General features: G+C 40.4%; 2 protein-coding genes across 2 annotated transcripts; both read left to right on the top strand.

The window, feature by feature from the left end:
- Positions 1 to 1,224: 1,224 nt before the first annotated feature.
- mettl14 (methyltransferase 14, N6-adenosine-methyltransferase non-catalytic subunit) lies at positions 1,225 to 7,443 on the top strand. The gene is made up of 11 exons (XM_058081263.2): positions 1,225 to 1,542; positions 1,934 to 2,022; positions 2,246 to 2,333; positions 2,677 to 2,754; positions 3,210 to 3,297; positions 3,380 to 3,470; positions 3,553 to 3,694; positions 3,892 to 3,984; positions 4,915 to 5,031; positions 6,113 to 6,323; positions 6,411 to 7,443. The coding sequence occupies exons 1-11, from the start codon at positions 1,477 to 1,479 to the stop codon at positions 6,716 to 6,718; spliced, it is 1,371 nt and encodes a 456-aa protein (XP_057937246.2). The 5' UTR covers positions 1,225 to 1,476; the 3' UTR covers positions 6,719 to 7,443.
- Positions 7,444 to 11,113: 3,670 nt separating this feature from the next.
- Positions 11,114 to 17,038, top strand: LOC131132567 (uncharacterized). The gene is made up of 6 exons (XM_058078320.2): positions 11,114 to 11,185; positions 12,352 to 12,403; positions 13,582 to 15,080; positions 15,982 to 16,046; positions 16,142 to 16,281; positions 16,354 to 17,038. The coding sequence occupies exons 2-6, from the start codon at positions 12,361 to 12,363 to the stop codon at positions 16,428 to 16,430; spliced, it is 1,824 nt and encodes a 607-aa protein (XP_057934303.2). The 5' UTR covers positions 11,114 to 11,185; positions 12,352 to 12,360; the 3' UTR covers positions 16,431 to 17,038.
- Positions 17,039 to 18,936: the final 1,898 nt, after the last annotated feature.

Below are 18,936 nucleotides of genomic sequence, written 5' to 3'. Positions count from 1 at the left end.
GGAAAAGCGGTAGAAAATGAATGAATTTTTCAATAAAAAATCATACATTTCTTTAAAAATATATTCTATTATTTAAAAATAGTATCAATAACATCTTATTTTTGAGCTGAATATGAATTTGATTGTTTCATTTGCTAAACACTAGCACTGACCTACATTTACAACTTCATTCATTGATTTTGCAGCTTGTCCTCATATGGTGCTGGAGCCTATCCTAGCTTTGTGTGAGAGGCAGGTTACACCATGAACTGCATGGTTATCAACCAATTGTAGGATTTACAACTGAAATCTCAGTATTTGTTCCATGAAATTGCATTAATTTGTTCCCCCAAATCTGTTAACTTCATGTTGTAGTGTGTCTCTTGGCTGATTTACTTCCTGTAGTGTATGTTAGATTTTTTTGTGTAAGTCAGATTTCAGCGTCTATGTGTAGCCATGTCAATGTAATCCGCCCTGGGCCTTCAGAATCTGTTGTGCAGGCTCATGGCACTTAAAAACTATAATACATTATCACTAGATTCATCTCACAGGGCCAGCTGTCAGGTTTACAGTAACATCAGCATTTTCTCGTCTTCTGATTGGCTTAAACTTACCAGCATGCTTGAACGCATCATGCCACATTCATTCATTCATTTTCTACCGCTTATCCTCACGAGAGTTGCAGGGGTGCTGGAGCCTATCCCAGCTGTCTTCGAGCATGAGACGGGGTACACCCTGGACTGGTCGGCGGTGGAATTGAACTCGGGTCTCCTAGCTGTGTGGCCTGCGCACTAACCGCTCGCAGCATCATGCCACACATGGTATTAAAAGTTGGATTGGGTCATTAAGTCCTCACTGAAGGCTCATGTATGAAATGCACTGCCAGCCAGTGTGTTTTTATCAATGTGTGTTTTGGCCATGACACTTCAAATTTCATCTCCCACATCTATCGATCCATCCATCCCTGCATCCATTCATCACCCTTTCAGTAACTGCGATATCTTATTCTCGTAGAGCATCTCTGTACATGACCGCCTCAACAAAGATAGTGGCGTGGTGTCTCATTGGTGGAGCTAAGACGGAAGCGATAGGCAGCGCCCAATGAAATGACAACATGGTATACGTCACATGTAGGTGCTTCATTTATTGTACGGGTAAGCCAAACGAGAAGGGCGGCGCCATGAGTTGAGACTTTGCTGCTAATATTTTTTAGATCTCAAACATAAGTGACGTATTATAACTGATATTTTCAAAGGTCAAATAGTATACATCGTGTCGTTATATATTTTATTTAAAAAGGTACAGACTTTAACTATCACTCGCTCTAAATCAAACGTCCTGGTGGTTTACAACGAGTGCTCACACATTCGGCGGGTATCAAACGTTAGCTAGCTGTTTCCTTAACAGCGAGCCATTCGCATTTTTAAACAATCCTATGTATTAAGTTATCAAACTTGGACTGGTCTGGGTAAGACAGATAGGAGCGCAAAAGACGAAATGAACAGTCGACTGCAGGAAATTCGAGAGCGACAAAAACTTCGGCGGCATCTTCTCGCTCAGCAGGCAAGTAACGCGAGGAGTTAGCATCGTTGTTGTTACCAAAGTAACATTGTTGCTACCCCAACAATGCAATATTGTTAGTCATGAATTAAGTGCTCTAATCGTTTATTGTCATCGCATTGCATTCTATAACGAGAGGAATTAAAATATAATTTCCCTAATTGCTTGAAAAGAAGGTATACGCATGGATGGAACTCGTGCATGATGTACAAAGCACGGCTTCATTCATGCATAACCGTGTAAACACACAATAGTAACTGAGTTTTTAACAACACAGTAAGCTGACTAAGGCTGACACTTACAGTTGTGGCATTCAATGCACAAACTTAACAGGATATTACGGATGGTTTAGTTAAAATGTATCAATGTTAACCCCTTTTATGTTTTTCTGCAGCTGGGAGCTGAGAGCGCAGACAGCATTGGTGCTGTGCTGAACAGTAAAGATGAGCTCAAAGAGATAGAAGAAACTAGAGAAACATGCAGGTAACAGGAAAAAAAAGTGCAATCCCACATGCAGTGCATATAGTACGAGTAAGTAGTAACCCAACCAAAGTTTATGCCCAGTGGACAGCAACACTTTCTGGCTTATTTTGTTATGTGTCTGACAAACATTTGTACATGATTCTGCTTACTGTACTGCCTTCACACAGACACAACGCCTAGAGACAAATTTTGGATGTTTGTTTTGGATGTTGGTGTGTTGCAGGGCATCGTTGGATAAATCTGCCCCACCCTCCAAAAAGAAGGCCCTGACAGAAGGTGATGACACAGAGGAAGATGTGGAGGAACAAAAAGTAAGTGACAGCAGTTAGGCTCCAGGTTGTATCCCAAAATTAGCACTACTGTATCAGTAATCTTAATTAGGGGACATCATATTCTCCAAACAACTGTCACTCATCATGCAAAATGAATCATGCTATTAACACACAATTCAAGAAGGAGACACGAAAAAGCATAAACAGCAATTTGGTGCACTCATAATCAGTCACGAAAGCTGTATTAACTATACAGGCGGTGTTTGAGTAACATTTTAAAGGTGAAAAAATGATTAACTACTATTAACAGATAAAGAGGGTGAAGTAAAAGTTGTCTAGGATATGCTTCACTCACCAACAACAAACTGTCCCATTTTGTCAGGATGAGTTGGAGGTGCAGCAGCCAGAGGAAAGCAACCCATATGAGGAAGTCTACAAGGACTCAAGTACTTTCCTCAAGGTTAGCAAAGGACTTTCTTGCACAGACACACACACACGCACTGTCCATTTTCAATTTAAATATACCTTTGTCTAACACGTTGCCTTGTCCTGTGCAACTACAGCAGCAAACATAAATGAGAACATGTCACAATGCATGCTCAATATACCGCAGCACTCGTGTTATGTTTTACTATAAGCAAGACACAATCATTTTGTTAAGTCTGTACAGTACAGATAAACAAATAGATATCAGTTTCTCACTAGTATTTCATAACATTCTGGGGGGAAAACATTTACATCCTTGGGTGCATGACAGGAAACAACTGAGAACCACTGCTATAATGTAAAGAGTGTACTCAACTTATGTGAGATACTGTAAACAAAGTAAAGTTGCTTTAGAAACAGCTCTCAATATAATACAGTGTAGTTTACTGCAAACTGCAACCATAATCTTGAATGTTTATTTACATTCAGGGTACACAGAGTTTGAACCCTCACAACGATTACTGCCAACACTTTGTGGACACAGGTCACAGGCCACAGAACTTCATTCGAGATGTTGGTGAGTGTGTGTATGTTTGGGTACTTGTGTGTGCGCGTGTGGATGTGGACCACTTAGAAAACTACGTGGTATCGTGGCTCAGGCTTGGCTGACCGATTTGAGGAGTACCCTAAACTCAGAGAACTGATCCGACTGAAGGACGAACTCATCTCCAGCACCAACACTCCTCCCATGTATGCTACCATCTGACAGTGCTATTGCTATACTATATAACGCAACATTGATAATGATTCAGTGTGCTTTTGGCATCATCAGGTACCTGCAGGCCGACCCGGAGCACTTTGACCTCCAGGATTTAAAAAGCGAGTTTGACGTCATTCTTCTTGAGCCTCCTTTAGAGGAATACTACAGAGAATCGGGCATTAGCCACACAGAGCGCTTCTGGACCTGGGATGATGTACGGTTATCTTTCTTAAATCTTTCTTATATCTAATTCTAAGAATGTGCAATAGCACTGTAATAGTATGTACAGTGTTTGTCCAGCAGGGGGCGACATGCACCCATCTAAGCCTTCCAGTCCAGCCCTGCTCTCTGATGATATTCCACTTCATGTAATTTTTAAGACAATAATGTTGTTTTTTTTCTGTGTTTTAGATCATGAAGCTGGAGATTGAGGAGATCTCTGCCCTCCGTTCCTTTGTCTTTCTCTGGTGTGGCTCAGGTGAAGGCCTGGACCTGGGAAGAATGGTAACACTCCCCTTTTCTCTAGCATCCTGATCCAATATCGCATATCCTAATCCTGGTCGGTTCACATGAGTTTTTGTTGTGTCGAGCTGGAGGAATGCATGTTATTTTTACACGTCAGACATGATGACTGTTTTGTTTGTGTGATCGTTTTACATGTGTCAGACACGATGATGTGTGTGGAGTCATTGCTTGGTTCCTACTCATCTATTTTCATAGTACCAGCCGGGATTATGCATATCGTAACTCTCAGGCCTGTGTTTCCTGTCTGGCCAGTTACTGCAGCACTTTTCCTAAGTGTTGATTGACAACAGGTTGGCCCTCCTATACCAGCCGAGGCATCACTAGTTCTGTCTTTCAGTCCAGAAGTCTAATAGTTTAGTAGGCTCTTCATGATCTGTTTGGACTTTCTCTAAGTAGTTGGGGAATTCGGGGAAGCAATCAGGGAAGTCAAACATAAAATAACGTCTGTCTCATGCCAATGAGACAACCCAGGGTTTCCTGATGCTCGCTAATGTCCAGGCGGCTCGGTGTAAATAAAGGACGGGAGCCACGACTGCAGGATGCTTATTCATGTACACAGCGCCTCTCTTCTAGCAAAAGTCAAGGGACCTTTTCGACCCACGCAACACATTTTACATCGATAACACTCATTTTTGGTTATAACAACATGAGTATTCAAACTTACTGTGCTAACACAATGTTTCTCAATTATTTCTGTCCCGTTAGGGACAAACTGATATAAATATTGATTTATTGTTGAGAAACTATTTATTTATTTGTACTGTACACAATGAAATCAAAACTGACTTTCTTGAACGGATTAATGATGTTAACCAAGGCACCGCTGTACTAACATGGTAGTTCAAGACTCATGCCTCATAGACAAACCTTTTACAAGTTGTTTGATATTTCGCATTCAATCTTCTGCAGTGTTTAAGGAAATGGGGCTTCAGGCGCTGTGAAGATATCTGCTGGATCAAGACCAACAAGAATAACCCAGGAAAGACCAAGGCTCTGGACCCAAAAGCTGTGTTTCAGAGGACCAAGGTACATGATAAAGCATGGCATTAATAGCACGGTATCATTGACACGTCAGATCTTTCTTATATTGACACTCTACATAAAGCAGGGGTCTCAAACTCAATTTACCTGGGGGCCCTGGAGCTAGGTTCTGGGTGCATCAGGTTTTCAAAAAAAAAACCAAAGCGCATTTATTAAAAGCTGGAAAAAAAATCAATAAAAAAAATCTTCAATGCTTTTGCTTCTGCTATACCCTACGGTTTTCCACACCAAAATATCTGATAAAACATTCCACTGTTCTCAAATATCTTATTTTTTATTTTTCTATACACAAAATAAGATTAAAAAAAATAAACAAATTAAGAATAAATCAATCAGTAATAAATAAGTAAAATAATAATAAAACAGCAAATAAGAAAAACGTAAGAAACCACATACAGTTGGTAGAGAAATTATTTTTTTCAGATTCAAATGTACAGTATTAACAGTTATTTAACCTTTAACATGAACATTAATGAAACTTAATAATTTTACCCAATTAGCAAGTTAGCATCGTACTCAGTTCCATCCGGGAGCAGCGTCGTAACTTTAACAACATGTTTGATGAGATGCTTTATCTTGACGTGTATTTTCCGTTTTATTCCAAATCATTTCCTGCATTTATTTGTACCCAGCGTCATAAGCCTTTAGCTTCATTGCTAATCCAAAGCAAAACAGGGCGGGGTAACAGGGTAGGGTAACAGTATGGGCGGGGCAAAATCATGTTAATTGTGTCCGGTGTGCACACAGCGTTAAGCTGTCATTTCAACATTAAACTTTGGTATCAAGGTGGGGGCCTCAAACTAGCGTCTTGCGGGCCGCATTTGGCCCGTGGGCCACGAGTTTGAGACCCCTGCTCTAAAGCCTGTGTTTTTGTTCCTTGCTACACATGGTAAGTCACACAGTGACTCTTCTGGAAGCCACTCAGGAGAAAAGTGGGAAAAAAATCATTTGAATGAAGAAAAATCTTCAGCGCTGTTCTTTTCAATTACATCTTTTTGCAACACAAATCTGCTTTACGATTACATCAAATTGAGCAATAATGTAATGACTATGTCTCTCCTTCCAGGAGCACTGCCTTATGGGAATCAAAGGAACAGTGCGAAGAAGCACGGACGGCGACTTCATCCATGCCAATGTGGACATTGACTTGATTATTACAGAGGAGCCCGAGATGGGCAATGTGGAGAAACCAGTAGAGATCTTCCACATCATTGAACACTTTTGTTTGGGCCGCAGGAGGCTGCACCTTTTTGGACGAGACTCGACCATAAGACCAGGTAGGCCAAATGTTTCTGAAATCATTTTTCTGTTTGTGTGTTGTATTGTATGGATTGAATGATGTCCCCGCTGCCCCCCTTTTACAGGCTGGCTGACCGTTGGCCCCACATTGACCAACAGTAATTTCAACCCAGAGACCTATGCCGCACATTTTGCTTTGCCCGACTCCCACCTGTCCGGCTGCACTGAGGAGATAGAGCGACTGCGACCCAAGTCGCCGCCTGCTAAGATGAAATCAGAGCGTGGTGGCGGGCCGGCTAGAGGGGGGCGTGGCGGTCCAAATGTCGGCAGAGGTGGAGAGAGAGGCCGGGAAAGAAATAGACCAAATTTCCGTGGGGACAGGGGCGGCTTCCGCGGACGGGGAGGACCACATAGAGGATTTCCACCTCGCTAGCACAAAACCGGTAACCAGACTTGGTAGAGGTTGATGAATAAAGCATCACGTACATGTGTACAAATATTGTCAATGCAGTGACATATCTCTGTAAGGAGACACTCTATCTGAGGTCTGGATACTTTTCTCAAGTTTTTGGCCCCCAGCAATATTGTTGTACTGTCAAACTAGAGTCATTAGTACACTAATGATTATCCAGGAATGTCTACTGTACTGCAATCGCAATTATATTCTGTCTGAATGGTATTTTTTAAAATCCACAAAGAGACTTTTTTTTTTTAAAGGCAAGGTTCAAATCCCAAAAGTCAAAATAACATTTAAATGGAAAACATAGTAGGGTTTGGTGCAAACTAAACAGAGGACCTTCCACATTAGTTGTTTTTTTTGTGTGTGTCCAAATAAATAAACCTGTTCTCAATTTGTATGACACCCTTTGTATTCTTCAGTGTAGCAGTTCTCATCGTGTAAGGTGGACCATTTCGGGGGGGTCCAGGATCACTAACAAAACAAGACTAATTGGTTATTCCTGCCCGTACACTTCTATGAAAAAAAAAAAAACCAGCTTGCATCATGTTAATAATAGAAGGAATGTTAAACATCCTCTTTCACATTTCTACATGGTGTCCAGATAAGGTATTTATAGCTACAGACGCAACTGTACACTAAATACTTCATTAACAGTCATCAAAAATTACACACAACTACGTGATTTTTTTTTTTTTGACTGAGATAGACCCTTTTCTCATGTTAATAGAATCAGACTTATGATTTGCCAAAATTTTGTTTTACTTGTTTCAAGTCTTCAAGCAAGTCAAATGGCAAGTCAATTTTTTATTGGTCTGATGATTAGATTATTTTTGCTTGTTGCCTGGTCACAATGCAATAAAAAACATTGAAAGCCAATTCAAGAAACGGTGCAAAGTACAAGGAAGAGGAATCCTGACGCATTATTTATAAAGGCAAAACTAACACTATTGTAAATCATTTTTACTGCCTTTTTTCTTGTTATCCATAATTGGTACACCTTGAATACAGGAAGTGAACAAATGACAAACTGAGAAGGGGTAGGATTAAATAAACTTAAGCTTCTTTCTACTCCTTTTTGGAATTGTGAACTGTAATATGTGATGCATTCCAATATAACATATGCATGTTCTGTATACATTAAACCATGACCATTACCAGTCACATGTCTCAGACTTGAGCACATGTGTTACTTAACTTTAGAAAATTATGCTGCGACAAAGCAATGCAGGTCTCAGATTTCAAGATTTCACAGTCATACTTCATGATCTCGATGATGCTGGTAATGACGTGAATGACATGTCATCGATATCATTGCTTCCTTGTCTGCCTTTGACATCTCACATGACAAAGCGAAGAAAAATGCAGTCACACTAAAAAAAACTCACAAAGGGCTATTGTGTGACTACTACTAGAGCTTAGGTATGACGGGTTGTGTGCGTGTGTGTTTGCAACAGTCTGGAAAATACTGTTTACATTGTCTTTATTGAGGCGTGTTTCTCAGTTATGCGTGAGTGTCAAACTTAATCTCATCAATGAATGGGGAAATAATGTTTCTAATGCCCAACATTTATTTAGGTTAATCAAATTAATCACAGTTTGCAAATTAATTATGATTAATCATTTGCAACAATGAAATATGCCAATTAATTGTATTTTATTAAGAGAAAAATAACAGGACAATATTTTATATCTAATATCAACAGCTCCAATGCTTACAATCTCTTTAATCGTAGCAGAACATTTGAACGACACTTTAACTGTCACGGTGCGGCTTGTGAGTTTTTCGGTTCGACTCCAGGATGCAGAGATAAGGACCCAAATGCAGGTAAAAATATATTTATTTATTCTATGCAGCAGAACAATGCACTAGCATGGCAAACTCAAACATGGCAGCGAACCGACAAAGGAAGGAGCGTGCACCTGAACTAAACCTACACAAAATAGGAAACAGATGCGGGAGATAATTGAAAGGAACGGAAAACAGAACAGAGCAACAGAGGAAGTGAATACAAAATAAGGGCATGGACGAGGAACAGAGGAAAAGAAGGAACTAAACGAGCTGTCACAGGGGGGTGAAGCCTGATCGTGACATTAACCTTGTTATTATGAACAATGAGGTGTTCAAAGACACTGCATAATTTAAGAATTTACAAGCATACTTAAATGCAGCAAATTGCACTTCCACAATAAGAGGTAGAAAGAATATCCAGTGATTGTTTTTTTTTGGTTTTTCCGATTACTCAGAAACACCTAATAAAGGTGATGTTGGGAGTGTCCATGAATGCACCTTGCAGTTGTGTAGTGAGTTGTGTATGTCAAATTTGAGCAAGATTGGTTGAAAAACACATCTATTATGAAGACTTTAAATATCTGTATTACAAATACGCTGTCTTTCAATGCATTGACCACAAACCACAAGCAGTGTCATGAAAAATGTGAACATTCTTTATACTGTAGTACAGTAAAGTCTTGTTATATCGATATTGTCGGGAGTCGGAAAAAATATCAATATAACCGGACTGTCGATATATCCGATCCTGCGCCGAACTGCATTACAGGTGGGCAATAATACACTCGACATTGTTCTATAGTATAGAACAATGTCGAGCAGCTTAAATCAATCTTCGCTTAAGGATTTCAATACCAAAAAAGAACACGGCGAACGGCTGCTTCCAGTCAACTTTATTTTTCACACTTCCACCACCAGAGCACAGCACACACACTGATTCCCACACAAATGAAAATATTCCACAAAAAACAAAAATGCCCAGGGTCCAAATATTAGCCCCCCCGGATCCTAAAAGTCAATTGAATATCCTTTTTGCTGGAGCGTGTAGTCATTAGTTGTAGTTTTTAACAAGTCTCTCACACTTTTTTAGAGCAATCCCAGCCCGTTGTTGTTTGGAAAATCTCTCAAGCTCCTCCAGATGTGATGATGGCCTTCTGGCATGGACATTCTTTTGGTCACCCCACACATTTTCAATGGGATTTAAGTCAGGGTTTTCAGACACTCAATGACATTCATTTTATCTTCTGGAGACAGTTCTTCACCAAGAGAGTCATATGTTTTGGTATCGTTGTCTTGTTGGAGGATGAAATGACGGCCTGGACCCAGTTTTGCATTCAACTCCTGAAGGTTTTCTTTCAAAATCTCTACATATCTTTCTTTGTTCATGATTCCTTCCACCTTGACAAGGTTTCCAATTCCAGATGCAATAAAGTATCCCCAGAAGATAATACTCCCACCAACATGTTTCACTATGAGGATGGTGCTCTGTGGTGGTTGGTGTTCTTCCCATAAGCAGGCTTGCTTGGTCTCATCAGACCAGAGGACACGTTTCCTGTATGCATAATCTTTCTCCAGGTTGTCCTGATCATACTTAAGTCATACTTCAGGGATACTGTACAGAGATCTGGTGATTGTCTAGACCAGTGTTTTTCAACCTTTTTTGAGCCACGGCATGTTTTTTACGTTCGAAAAATTTTGCGGCACACCAATAACCAACATTATTTGCTTCTTTCAGCATTTTCCTGATTACGGACTCGCCACAGCAGATCCTTTTGATCCGCATACTAATTTAACCAACAATGTCACCACTACCTCTCCCGTGCATCACTAAGTCTATTAGAGGAACGAGGCAATCAGCTATGTGTTGCCACACGGACTAATATTACATTGCTCTGCCAGACTTTACACCAATGACATGCGACAATGACCTGACGATTTCTCACGGCACACTTGTGTGCCGCGGCACAGTTGTTGAAAATCACTGGTCTAGACTACAATTCCTGATGTGGCCAAGACATTCACTTGCATCTTGCCAGTTGTTCTGGGGTCTTTAGACACATCTCTCACCATAGTTTTTTGTCCAGCGTCTTCGAAACCAGCCAGGCTTGTTCTGTATTGTGTGACTGTCCTTGAATCTTTTACTTCTCACTCCCGTTCTTGACACTTGGAAACGCTTGGATAGCATTGTACATTGTTCTCCTGCCATGTGTGCATCAATAATTATTTTTCTCAAGTCCAAACTGATGGTACTTTCTCAACTAACAGCTCAAATACCCATACTGAGGCTTTTAAAACATATTTTTAACTTCATTGTTGAGTGAAATCGCCTGATTCACCTGGTCAGCTTTAAGGACATCACCTGTGAAGTTAAAGCATATCATTTGCACAAAAGTAGTTTTTGTGTACAAATATAAATAATTTGCGACGTCTATGTTCAGAAATGCTATGTTAAAAAAAAGATGCATTGCATTCATAGAACCAGTTACACAAGTTAAGTCCATCCTCTAAAAAAAAAAAAAAACACCATCCCATTCAAAAAAAAAAAAAAAAACACCCGTCAATGAAGCTGACATAAAATCTCAACTCAGGCGTGTGCATTCTTCTAAACAGACTGCATTGAACGCCACATTGCTGCTGAGCTCAACTCTGAGGTAAGAGCTCTTTGGAAGTATTGTACTGAGCATCACTTTTTTACTATAACAATCATAATACAATTAATATTAATCTTATAATAATTTAACATGTGTATAGACATAGACATGGACTTTCTTTATTGTCATTGCACAATAACCCAGCAGTGATGTTGGCAACAAAATGTCATTTTCTGGCTCCCGTGTAATAATAAATAATAAATAATAATGTGGAGAATAAATAGATTACATCAAATATGAACAACAATGTACAGCGTAAACAGTAATTTGTACAAATAATTTAAATAATTTAGAATAAATAACAATAATTTAAAGTTTTGGTTGTGCGTGTGGGCAGGTAGAGGGGCTTATTTGGCATTAAGCAGTAAGGCAAAAAGTAATACTTATATCATATATTTTCTTTTCAAGGAAACAGCCATCAGTGGAAGGCATGATGCTCTGTTTGACAAGGATTATATTGCATTGTTCTTCAGGGTGTGGACCCATCTCTTCACGTCACAGTGTGTTGAAAGGTGGACATAGGGAGGACACATTAAAATAAAACGAGTGCTAATAATTATGTGCTTTTTAAGAACAATATCCTTCAGCATAGCCTGTTGCTGGAGAATAAGTGTAGAATGTGGGTCAAATATTGAAACGACACGTTATTAGCTTGGGCTGTGCAGCCAGTAAAATCATTTATGATATTAGTGTTTATACAAAATGACTTTAACTCCTAATTTTATTATTATACTGCTAAAATTTTGCACTCATTGCACAAAATTGCTCTTCATCATTAAATTCAATCAGTTGACAATTGAAAAAGAGTTACGGAGAAATGAACAAGGACATTGTCAAGGATATAGTTGTCAGTAATATTTGACATAATAATATTGACAGACGTGAAGGACAGAGCTCTTGAGCAGTCTTGCAGGTTTCGCAATGTTTGTCATGGTACATGCAAGGATGATTTGGCATTAAGTGGCATAGCGAAGGAGGAGAAATGCTGCCTTGTTATCGGAATAAAAATAGTGATCAATCTCAATCTCAATCTCAACGTGATCGGATATGATCCAATACAAGATAAGTTCATCTATTATCTTTGTAAAGGAGTATTGTTTAAACTTGTGTATTGGATGTCATTCACTGGTGTGAAATATCTGGCTAACTTAATTTGTTCTCAACAGGAAGAAGACATGGCAAGGATCAAATCTGTCTTATTCGTTCTGCTATTTGCAGGTACTTTGGTGTTATTGTGGTGTATGTTTACTGGGGTGCACTAGGTTCTGAGGACAGGGGGGGCTAAGCCCCCTGGATATGCACAGGATATGAATTAATGTAGTAGACATTCAAAAAATCGAACAAGAACAATCAAGAACCGGGATATAACTTTTGGACAGATTTAGCAGAGATACTCAATTGTTTTAGGCTACCATTAAATTTACATAAGTACACACAAGCTACACTGCAAAACCACTGCTCAAACTCTGCAAGCACTCTGTCCAGTGGACAGTGATCAATTATATAATAATCATTATTATATTATTAATTAACCTATTATTATTACAATCATCATTATTCTTTTTCTGATTATTACTACTACTACTACTACTAGTAGTAGTAGTAGTAGGCTAGTATTAGCCTGCTTATTGGCTTGCTTATTAGCCTGCTTTTGCCCTATTATATAAAATTTTTGAAAATGGGGAAAAAAGGTATATCCGAAAATAAAATAATATTCTCTCAACTTTGTAGGAATAGTGGGAACAGCATCAGCAAGTATTGTATACCATAAACGATATCTAAGATACAATTCTCCTCTCAGTCGGTTAATCAGTGCTATCCTGTTATTTTCATCACAAATTAATGCAATGACACTGACTAAAAATATTGACAATTTTCTGTTAAATAACACCAGGAAATGCAACAAATGCATCAACATTGATATTATTTCATGACTGGTAAATGTAACAATACAGATAAATGCAACGAAACCAGCAGAAAATGCAACAACATTGATAAAAGTAACATCACCGCCACCAAATGCAACAGCAGCATAAAAATACGACAGCAAATTCAACAACACTACCAGCAAATGCAACAACACTGATAAATGCAACACCATCAACAACCAATGCATCAACAGGAGAAAATGAAACTTCAATGCTGACAAATGCAACAACACCACCTGCTAATCTAACTTCAACAGCAGAGAACAGATTTTTAAGAGCACAAAATCCAACTTCAACACTGACAAATGCAACAAGTAAGATTTTGTTATTATTGCAACATACGTTATGCTGATTTCATATGAGTGCTTTGTTCATTTATAAACTAATGACTGAATCAATGTGCTGCAGTACATCTACTTAGTTAACAATTTCTGTCTTTCTGTCTTTCTAATAATTTCCGGTTTGCAGGTGTTTTATCAACGATAAATATGACAACCAACACACCTGGGGCTCGCAATGCCACGATGGCATCCAACACAACTCAGGACCCTAATGCCACCATGGCATCCAACACAACTGGGGCCTCCAATGCCACTATGGCACCCAACACAACTGGGGCCCCCAATGCCACTATGGCACCCAACACAACTGGGGCCCCCAATGCCACTATGGCATCCAACACAACTGGGGCCCCCAATGCCACTATGGCATCCAACACAACTGGTGCTCCGAATGCCACCATGGCATCCAACACAACTGGGGCTCCCAATGGCACTATGGCATCCAACACAACAGGGGCCCCGAATGCCACCATGGCATCCAACACAACTGGTGCTCTGAATGCCACCATGGCATCCAACACAACTGGGGCTCCCAATGGCACTATGGCATCCAACACAACAGGGGCCCCGAATGCCACCATGGCATCCAACACAACTGGTGCTCCCAATGCCACCATGGCATCCAACACAACCGGGGCCCCCAATGCCACTATAGTGTCCAACACAACTGGGCCCCCCAATGCCACTATAGCATCCAACACAACCGGGGCCCCCAATGCCACTTTGCCATCTAACACAACCGGGGCTCCCAATGCCACTATGGCATCCAACACAACCGGGGCCCCTAATGCCACTATGGCATCCAACACAACCGGGGCCCCCAATGCCACTATGGCATCCAACACAACCGGGGCTCCCAATGCCACTATGGCATCCAACACAACCGGGGCCCCGAATGCCACCATGGCATTCAACACAACTGGGGCCCCCAATGCCACTATGGCATCCAACACAACTGGGGCTCCCAATGCCACTTTGCCATCCAACACAACTGGTGCCCCCAATGCCACTTTGCCATCCAACACAACCGGGGCCCCCAATGCCACTATGGCATCCAACACAACTGGAGCTCCCAATGCCACCATGGTAACCAACACAACTGGGGCTCCCAATGCCACTTTGCCATCCAACACAACTGGTGCCCCCAATGCCACTTTGCCATCCAACACAACCGGGGCCCCCAATGCCACTATGGCATCCAACACAACTGGAGCTCCCAATGCCACCATGGTAACCAACACAACTGGGGCTCCCAATGCCACTTTGCCATCCAACACAACTGGTGGCCCCAATGCCACTTTGCCATCCAACACAACCGGGGCTCCCAATGCCACCATGGTAACCAACACAATTGGGGCTCCCAATGCCACCATGGCATCCAACACAACTGGTGCTCCCAATGCCACTATGGCATCAAATGCAACTGCTGCCCCCATTGCCACCACAGCTGCTGCAACTACTACAACTTCCTCTACAACAACCACCACAACTGCATCAACAAACCCTCCCTCATCCACTGAGGGAACTCTTGGTCTTCAGTTTCGCCTTGACCGGACATTTACATCAGATCTTTCCAATACATTTTCACCAGGATTTCAAACTTTAGCTACAACAGTAGTTACAGAGGTAAAGTTGTATGTCCTTTTTACAACTGAAATGTTGATTGACCGTAAATTCCAGTGACCACATTATAAAATGGCATGTTGTGGTGTATGCAACTCCGTGAGGGCCAAGCAGCTCTTTATTTGACAGGGAGAGAATGATGAGTTATAAAAAAAACCTCATGAAAAGCTTCTCAACTTATTGGAAATTGCAGGATGTCATTACTCAACATAACAGTCTGACTCAAGGTGCCACATAGCAACTTAAAACTCAAAAGGCGTACCTAATATATATACAAACATATACCAATACGATTTGAAATGAAATTAAAAAAAAATCCCAACTTTTTAAAGTTTTCCCATAATGCATTTCGTTTGAGGAAAGCATTCAATGGGAGGACAAGCAGCATAGAAAATGGATGGATGGCGCCAATGCTGCCTCTGTCCACCAGAGGTAGCCAGAGGAGCCCAGAGGGAGGCTGACGTCATTGCACCACCCCAATGTATGCATTGCTCATATGCAATGCATTCTGGCATTTAAAATGTTTTTAAACATACATTGGTACATATTTGTATATTTGTACCTTTAAGTTGCTGTGCGATGAGGGTAGTGTTCTGTTTAAAATGAGTCAGACTGTTATATTGTTCTACTGTTCTATGTGAGTGCACTGGTAGCTTGTGATTGGCTCCTGCCAAAGAAAGAGCTTCCGTTTCCTGACTGAGGCGCGGGCAGCACAGTATTTAAACAATTAGTGGTGGTTCTGAAGTAAAGGAGAAGTCACAAGATTAGAATTGAACGAAAAATTCAAAATTCAAAGTTTTAAAATAGTGCTTACACACCGGAATTTACGGTACATTTATTGGTCATGCTGTCCATTGACAGGAAGGGAGCGAATTCTTTGCAATGAGTTGTGTTTTTGTTTCAGGTGAACACAGCCTGCAATACCCTCTTCGGAACAAATTTCAGTCGCTCTCTTGTTAACTCGTTCACGTAAGACTACATTTCCTCCAATGGTTAAGTCATATTGGGTCCATACCAATCACTTCCTTTTTAAATAAATGCTCTTGGTATCGTTTTCATTGAAGGAATGGCTCAATTGTCACCAACATGACTCTCGTGTTCGAAAATCAATCGGTGGTTCCTTCAGCCAGTGTTGCAACATCTGGACTCACAAGTCAACTATCTAACTCCAGCCTGAATATTGTACCAGGGAGTCTGACGGCAGGTACAGTTTCAGAAATAAACACAGCTACTATCTTATTAAGTTGTTATTAATTGTCTTAATATTTTTTTCCAGATGCTTCTCGGCCTGCAGTGTTTATGTTGGCAGCCATGTCCCTGGCATTGGTGGCATTGATGCTGAGCGACTTTTAGATGAGGCCCAAGAAAGACACAGATTTCACCAATTCTATTTAATATACAGTATATAACATTGCATTGAAAGTGCATTATGAAATGTACCATTTGAATGTCACATAGTTTTGTGCATTTGGAGTGGATGAATATGCTAATGAGCTGTAGCTGACCAAAGGATAGTTTTATTTTAAGATGTGTAGTGAAGCTGCTTTCTTTTCTTTTTCTTTCTACAAAGTTGTCCTTTTTGAACTGGTGGGCGCATACACAGGGCAGGTTCATCTTGCCGGGGTGATATTCATATTACTGTGATGCCATCATTTAAAAAGTCAGTTTACCATAATATGGGACAGTCTTTTGTAAATGACTAATTCCTTCATAGGAAAATCAAGAACTTAATGAATTATCTTTAGTTCTATATCGTATTTGTTCAATGGTACTTGATATGTCTGTTTGTTTACAAACCAACAATAAACTAATAATGACATATTTATTTCCATTCAAAGCCATCATTAGATTCAACGGGTCACAGTTTGAATCGTATACAGTTTGCGGTCAGTATAGTGTGTGTGTGGAGATACAGTAAATGTATTTAAAATAGAAATGAAAATAAAATGTTAAAAAAACAACCATGAAGATTCATTCATTCAATCCACCGCTTTTCCTCAGGGTTGGGGAGGGGTTAGGGGGGGGTGCTGGAGCCTATCCCAGCTGTCTTCGGGTGAGAGGCGGGATACACCCGGGCACATATAGACAAACAACCATTCACACTCACATTCATACCTATGGACAATTTGGAGTCGCCAATTAACCTAGCATGTTTTTGGAATGTGTGGCGAAACCGGAGTACCCTGCAACCTGACCTTGCGTAAGCGGAAGAAGATGGATGTATGACAAGTCATAAACAAAATCATTGTTGTTGCGCCAAGTGCACCACTCTGCTAAATGATTCCTGCAGGTTTTGCTAGCATGTAAATGACCCTCATTCAAGAATAACCCAGTTTTGTTGGAAAGTGTTTATAATGAAATGCGTAATCACGTTAGCTGGAGTACATGAGTTGACCCCTTGAGATCAAACAATAGAATCAAACCGCAGCCTTTGTCCTCTTTAGGCCACAATCGAGCAAATGTGAGGCAGACCTACTGAGTCATTACTCATATGAATAGCAGCTTTATGGAAATTAGAGCACATCCCCCACACACTTGAGATAACTCCTGTCATTGGCTGAAGCCAGTATTCACTAGATGGACTGTAGATGGACTGTACTTCACTGCACACAGACACATCATGGAGATGATTCAGAAGTCAAAGAAGTGAATCCATATTCTTTGTGCATGTTGTGTTTATTTTTATGTTGTGTCATTTATTATGATTCATCGAAGTATTTTATTTCTATATGTCCGAATCTTTCTCCGCTTTCTCTTTCTAGCGTGATGTTGATGTTCCCCACCGATTTTGAATCAACACCTGTCACACTGATAACCTCACTTTCAAGATCCAATATAAAGGACACCAAAAAGTCTGCATTTTCATAATATCTCTGACTACTCTGAAACCCCAAAGAACAAAGTATTTTCACTTACTTACCTTGTAAGCACCAAGGTTTTTGTACGACTAAGGCGTAATTTTCCCTTTTGTTACCCAGCATGCTTTGCAGCAGGTAGATATGGGTGTCATTTAGTAATTAGGTGCACAAGGTAAACCCAGTCACTGTGTCTTTCCACATCCTTGTACTGAATTGACAAATGTTTTATTCTCACCTCAATACAAGGTATTCAATGTGGGCAGCGGCGGATAGGCCATTTTTTTGCTGCTTTTGAAATCTTTTACAGTTATCTGTTAGCTTAAGTAGCTTGTATGTAATAATATTAATTTTTATCATCACCAGGTGAGTGTGTACAATACCAACATTGTGGTGAGGCCAGCCATGCTGTCTGGTCTACAGACAGTGCCACTGAAGAAAAGACAGGAAGCAGAACTGGAGGTAGCAGAGATGAGGATGCTGAGGTTCTCATTGGGAGTGACCAGGATGGATAGGATTGGGGCCAGTCTGAGATGATTCAGACATGTCCAGAGGAGAGATGAATTAGTGAATATATTGGTAGAAGGATGCTGCATTTTCAGCTGCCAGGTAGGAGGTGTGGAGAAACACCAAAGAAGAAGTTTATGAATGTAGTGAAGGAGGACATGAGGGTAGTTGGTGTGAGAGAGACAGATGTAGAAGACAGGGTTGGATGGAGGTGATTGATTTGCTGTGGCGACCCCTGAATGGAAAAGCCGAAAGAGAAAGAAGAAGAACACCAGGCAAGTGTAACTATGAAAAAATTCTGCTGTTTTGAAAGGTTAAATCCTTAAACTCCTCCTGGAGGATTATTATTACCTAACAGGTGAATCATTGCAAGGCTTTTGCAGTAATTGATAAGAACATTAAACAACATTTAATATAATTTACTGCTTTAATACTCACGTCTTTGTGATGAAAAGTGTCAGTCTCAGCTTCATATCTTAGAACTACTGGATTCTTCA

Source organism: Doryrhamphus excisus, linkage group LG9 (genome assembly GCF_037039965.1).
Source record: "Doryrhamphus excisus strain RoL-2023G ecotype Guam linkage group LG9, RoL_Dexc_Guam_v1.1, whole genome shotgun sequence".
NCBI lineage: Eukaryota > Metazoa > Chordata > Actinopteri > Syngnathiformes > Syngnathidae > Doryrhamphus > Doryrhamphus excisus.
Note: the sequence above shows the minus strand (reverse complement) of the source record. Positions and strands in the feature narration are given on the sequence as shown.